The 6,000-nt window shown below is 55.7% G+C and overlaps 1 protein-coding gene across 1 annotated transcript in view; it reads right to left on the reverse strand.

Moving 5' to 3' along the window:
- PLXNA1 (plexin A1) overlaps positions 1–6,000 on the reverse strand; it is a 265,521-nt gene that overhangs the window by 72,589 nt on the left and 186,932 nt on the right. Inside the window, exons 12-13 of the mRNA XM_019504928.1 lie at positions 2,636–2,732; positions 1,920–2,110 (exon numbers count right to left, since the gene is read on the reverse strand). Coding sequence (XP_019360473.1) covers positions 1,920–2,110; positions 2,636–2,732 — 288 coding nt within the window. The remainder of the gene's footprint in view (positions 1–1,919; positions 2,111–2,635; positions 2,733–6,000) is intronic.

A 6,000-nucleotide genomic window follows, 5' to 3' on the forward strand; every position in this document is an offset into this window, starting at 1 on the left:
CACACGGTGCCACTGTTCTTCTACTTGCACATCTGGGCTCCTCCACCAAGCACCTGTAGTTTCAGTGCCTTGGATGCAAAGAGAAAGGTCAAGCCAGCTCCAGCCAAATGCCACCCTAAGCTTTGTGGCATTTTAACAGCAATCCAGATTCTTGGCTCACTCTGTCTCTGTGACAGGACGGGCTTGACGCTCTCAGCTGCTCTGAGCTCTTATCATTCCTTTTAAACAAAATTCTGATTCCAGGGTGGAAAGTATTTATGTGCTGGGCAGGGGTCCCAAATGCTGGTGTGAAGGGTGGGAGCAGGTCAGTGGTGGCATTACTCTTCTCAGCAAGACCAGAGCAACAGCCACAGTGGTGCCAATAACCAGCGGGAGCTTTGGGGAGCAGGAGAGGCACAACTCTAGTTTCCAGCCTTCATCAGATAAGAAACTGAAACCCAAATAGATTAGATACTATGCTAAGACTCTGGTAATTAACACCGTCAAGGCCTGCCTGGTCTGGAATCCGTGGGTAAATAGAACATATCAAATAGAATTACCCACCAATCCTTCCTAATGCACTTGGAGCCTGGCCCAACAGACATGTTAACATTAATATACACAGTCTTATTAAATGAAGGTCATAAAAGCTGTCAGAGAACAGAAATGATGAACCACCAGTCCTCACAGGGAGGGGGAGCTGGGGGACAAATAGCCCAGTGCTTTACTGGGAGTCTGCAAGCCCGGGACACAAGGGAACTGTGATCTGTGAGAAAGGTCAGAGACTTCACATGGGGAAACACCAGGAGCGGGGAGGGGAGAGAGAGAGAGAGAGTGTGCATGTCCATCATAAACAGGTCACAAGGAACAGTCCAGGATAGTCAGAGCCTGCCCTCAGACTGTGCCTGCTACCAGCAGATTGCAAAACACAGGGCCAGCAATAATTAAGCTGTCCAGGAACTGGTCAGGATCACCATTTTGCTGAGAGGGGAAACTGAAGCCCAGAGCAAGGCCAAGACTTTGCCCAAGGATGCATACAAGTTGCCTAAGGCTGCACAACGGCAGAGGAGGGAATAAGATGTAGAAGTCCTAGCTCCAAAATAGCTTGCTCTAGCCATGAAATTGCACCCCTCCTCTCCTTACTGTCAGCTGCTGGGGGGTGGGGGTGGCCCTAATGACCCCACTGTATGTCTGCTGCTGGGAGGTGAGGGTGGCTCTGCGTTGTGCTTGGAGCAAGATGGGGCCAGGAGGGTTATGGTGGCAGAACAAACAAGTGCAGAGTGATACAAGGGCTGAATGAGCATCAGGGGGAAGCAGTCAGCGCTGCAGGGATCCTGTCCAGCCCAGGGAGAGGGGCAGGGAGCACAGGTATGTGCTTGTTGGGCTAAGCAGAAGTCACATACACAGCTGAACACAGGGGGCAGACACAAGATAGGCAGGCAGCAGATACGCTGACATACAGGGTTTTGCGTGCGATTCAAGGGTATGAACAGGCATCTTTCTGTTGGTGCCACCCTTCTCACACCCTGCCCTGCCTCCTAACTCCTGAGGCTCCCTCCTTCACCTTCAAACCCCCCCGTCTGCTGAGTACTTCCACCCCAATCCCTGCTCACATGGTCCCTGCTCAGCCACCCAGAGGGAAAGCACTGTATCCCAAACAAAGCCACGGCAAAGGGGTATCAGCAAGTGCTCCTGGACACCACCCAACTGAGAGCAGCTGCCCGCTTCACCTCGGCTCTGTGTTGCCTCTTTCCCTCTTAGTCACATTCAGGATCCAATCTCTTCTGGACCTGGCCCATGACTGTTTCTACAGTACTGCGTACACTGATTGCCACCTGTAACCTGCAAGGACAAGGCCATGGCATGGGCAGGAGTCTCCCCTGCAGCATCCTCTCCAGCGCTCTTGATGAAGCCTGCTCCTCACCTCAAGCCTCCCTTACCTTGAGGATCTTGGGGTCTGTACAGCGGCTGTTGCCATTGCTGGCATGCATCCAGCTGCTCTCATAGGCTAGGCAATGCTGCCGCAGTGAGCATCTCTTCTCTGTCACACACCAGCCGCACTCAAAACGTGGGTCTGCCTTGAGACAAAGGCCACAGCTCTCTCGCAGGGCTGAGCACTTGTACAGGTGAGCTGCAAAGGGAAGCAGAGCAGTTTCGGGTCAGTGCCATGAAAGGGAAATCCTGCTGCCTCACTGCCCTACAGACCTTCCCAGAACAGGCAGCGGGAGGGCAAGCATCCCACACAGACTGATCCCACCAGTGCCCCTACTCTGTGCTGAAGATGCCCTACCTCAGGGGGTGAAGAGAATTCAGCATCCGGGGTATGCTGGAAGGGTGCCTGGGGCTTGAGAGACCACCAAGAAGGGGACAGCACTGGTGCTTCTTATGAGGACGCTGGTCCACAAGGAACTGGACTGAGGCCCACTGACCCATTTCACATGACAGACCAAATGGTTGGGAGCTGATCTCAATCTGGAATCACAACTGCTCAGGTGGGTGGACGGGTGCAAGGGGAGGTGGACTGGCCTTCAGAGGATGGGTTTGGAAATCATCTCTTGCATGGAAATGCAAGGACCCAGGTGGCTCTGAGGCTTGGGGTGTGGACCACAGAGTCATTTCACTGTGGGGCTGTTGGCCACGTTGTGGTCCCACTTACCCTGGATGTTCTGGGGGTTGTCAATGACGAAGTTTCCGTTCCATACCACGGACAAGTTCACGGGCAGGTCGCTGATGTCATTCCCTTCATAGAAATACTGCAAGGAGAGACACGGGAGAGCAGAAGCCGTTAGTCAGCGAGAGGAGGGCTGGGCCAGACACCTCCCGTGATGGATGAGGCGAGGCACGAAGCCAAGGCCACACAAGAACGCTGCTCAGAGAACTTCCCAGTTGGGCGCAAAGGGAGGCAAACAGAGCAGTCCAACACGGTTACAGGCTCTGCCAGAGCACCCCAACCTAGACCACAGGTAGCTGCTCCTTTCCAGCTCTGATCCCCCCGCACACCTGTGCCAGTCCTGGCTACTATTCTAGCCCAGACCATCCCACACCTCTGCCAGTGTCCCCTACCCTCCTTCCTGGCACCTACTGCTTTCCAGTCTCGGGGCTCTCCCACCCCTACCGGAGCCATTCACTCCAGACCTGCTGTTGCCCCCCAGACCCTCCCAGCTGTAACAACACCTCAGTCTCACTCCTGAGTCCCAGCATCCCCCAGACACCAAGCCAAGCCAAGAGCTGCAATGCCCAGAGACACCGCACATGTGGACGCCGTTTCCTGTGGCTTAAATGTTCCCACCAGCTCATGAAACAAACCCATCAGGAAATGTTGGCCAGACTGCCCCCACAGGCCCGAGACAGGGCCATTCCAGAAATGACCCAGAGGAAAACTGCTGAGATTAATTACCTTTCAGACATGGCAATGCAGCAGGCCCAGGCTGTGGCTGGGGAAGACGCGAATCCCCCTGGCAAGCTAAGTGTAACAATTGTGCTGCCTGGGCTTGGCAGAAGCTGGAGCTCTCTTCCTTCCCCCCCTTGAGAACGAACAGGGCTAGATCCTACCTGCCTCACCCCCTTGCCTGGATCGCAGAGCCGAGGCACTCGAAGCAGGCTCCGACGAAAGAAGCCAGAGAAACACAACTCCAGCAGCAAGCGCATCCCTCCCACGCCCCCGCGCCGTGCCTCCCCCTGCCCAAAGCACCTCCATGGCTTCTAACCTGAGCCAAGTCCTGGCAGCCCCATCAATATTCCCCACGCAGCCCCGGCACGCAGGCGGAGGCTTAATCGATACGGAGACAGGAAGGCAGTCGGAACCTTCCCTGACAGCTAATGACCTCCTTCGGCGAGAGATTCTCCGCTCCTCTCCGGAGAAAATGACAGGCGTGTCAGGAGAGATTAAATGAATGATTCATGGGTTGCTGGAGTTGGTTAGGGAGCTGCGGACGCTGCAGCGTGGCCTGGGGCGAGTTCAGGCCCCGCCCCGGAGCCACACCACTTCTTGCTCTCCCCAGTCCCACGGGCTGGCTGCAAGGATGGAGACAGCAAGGCAAACGACAGTGTCACCACCCCCCCAACCCCGGACCCCTCCTCATATATAAAGCAGCTCTTGCCTGATCCACACCCTGCTTCAGCACCAGCTCTGCAGCTGGCTCAGAAGAGACACGAGTGTTGCACTGTCCTTGCAGCCCTGAGGTGAGAGCAGACAGACCCCACCGTGGGTGAAGGTGGGGTGCAGGTGCCGCTGGCCTAAGCACCAGGGACACAGCAGAATAAACCAGCTCTCCATCCCCTCTGCATCCCTTTGCTAAACTGCACCAAATCATCAGGGATCTCCCTGCACTCCCAGGTGGGGAAACTGAGGCTCAAGGAAGGTGAGCTGTTCATGCAGTGACAGAAGCCACAAGTCCCAAATAACCACCGTGTGTTCCAGCCACTAGGATCCTGCCCATGGGCCGGGCCTCTGGCTATAGCAGCTGGGCACAATGCTGGCATGGATACCAGAAGCAGGGTAGCACCATTAGCCCCATTAGCCCCTTTTCAGCAGGGGCAATTAGCCCTAATTACACAATCACGCTACTCCAGGAACTGCCCTAACCATGAGGCGAGCTGGTTTTAAGCCAGCTTGTACTGTGCAAAAATGTCCGAAGCGTGTGGGGCAGCAGTGGGCGAGTTGCATGGCGTAGGCAACTGGGGCACAAGTGCAGCTCCTGGATCCCAGCAGGTGGGGCAGGCACCTCCACAACCTGCTCCTGAGAGTTAGGTGCACCTGCACTGGAGAGCAGCAGGGCAGGGCCAGTCCAGAGGAAGCATCACAGCTGGTGACACCAGGCAATGCTATATGTAGGTGCATGGGGGAGGGAAGCGCTAACCTGGTCATTCTCAGGCACAGTCGCACACCCCTACTGGGCTACCAAGCACGGTGGGTCCTGTGCCCCTCGGCTCTTGCTCCCATCCAGAGATGGCTGCCCTGCAATAGTACTGAACACACCAGCTGATACATGGAGACACAGAGTGCAAGGTACCAAAGAACAATGTGATACGTAAATGAGTGTATCAGCACCAAGCAATAGTCAAAGGGATTGGGGCATGGGAGAGAATGCACTGGCCCTGCAGAGTGAGGCCTGGGATGGCAAGGCCTGCACAGCAAATTCCCTGCTGGCCAGGAACAGGGAATACCTTTGTTTTTCTAGGGCAGGATGCAGGGCAGAAGGAGTCCACAGGCTGGGAGGGGCAGTTGTTACTGGGATGAGGCCTGCAGTGGGGAAGGCCTGATTGTTAGCTTGGAAACTGCAACCCAGCCCAGATGAGGATGACTGCAGTGCTGGTACCTGGAGCTTGCTCCCTCATCAGTGAAAAATCAAATGCCCCCTGCCCTACACTCACCAGCTGTGCCTTGTGGCCAGGCCAGACCGCCTCCTCTCCATGGCTGGAGACTGAGCTTGCACCTGCCCTTGCCCCTCTCCTCTGCAGATATGGACAGAAAAAGGGAAGACCTCCTCCTCTGCCTAGTCAGCCCCCTCCTTCCTCCACCTTGTGCACTACAGCTACTGGGGATCTTACCTTTAACCTAACTGAGGGGGTGAAAATCTCCACCAACACCCTGGCTAGTAGGGCACCCCAGCCCCTCACCAAAGACCTCAATGCAAGAAAACCCTGCTGCCCCTCTGCCCACCATACACCTTCCCACATGGCTGCCCAGGGCAAGGATGCTCTGTCCTTAGGGCTCTGAGCCAAAAACCTGCCATCCTCCCAGCCCTGCTTCCTGGCACCAGTCACTTCCAGTCCTAGTGCCAGGTGGACCTAAGAGCCAGAGGGGCAGCTCCCCACTGGCAGCAACAGCCTAGTTCAGAGGACACAAAATAGGTGACCCAGGAGACAAGTCAAAGTCAAAGCAGCAGCAAATCCAATGTTTGAGGTCCCAGCAGCCTTGGCTCTCCAACACCTGGACAGCCTCGCAGGTTGCAATCCAGAAACTGAAGGGAATCAAAGAAAACCACCAACTAGTGGGCACCAGAGAAGAGATATGAGATG

Source organism: Gavialis gangeticus, unplaced genomic scaffold (assembly GCF_001723915.1).
Source record: "Gavialis gangeticus isolate Ggan-Ray unplaced genomic scaffold, GavGan_comp1, whole genome shotgun sequence".
In the NCBI taxonomy this organism is placed as follows: domain Eukaryota; kingdom Metazoa; phylum Chordata; order Crocodylia; family Gavialidae; genus Gavialis; species Gavialis gangeticus.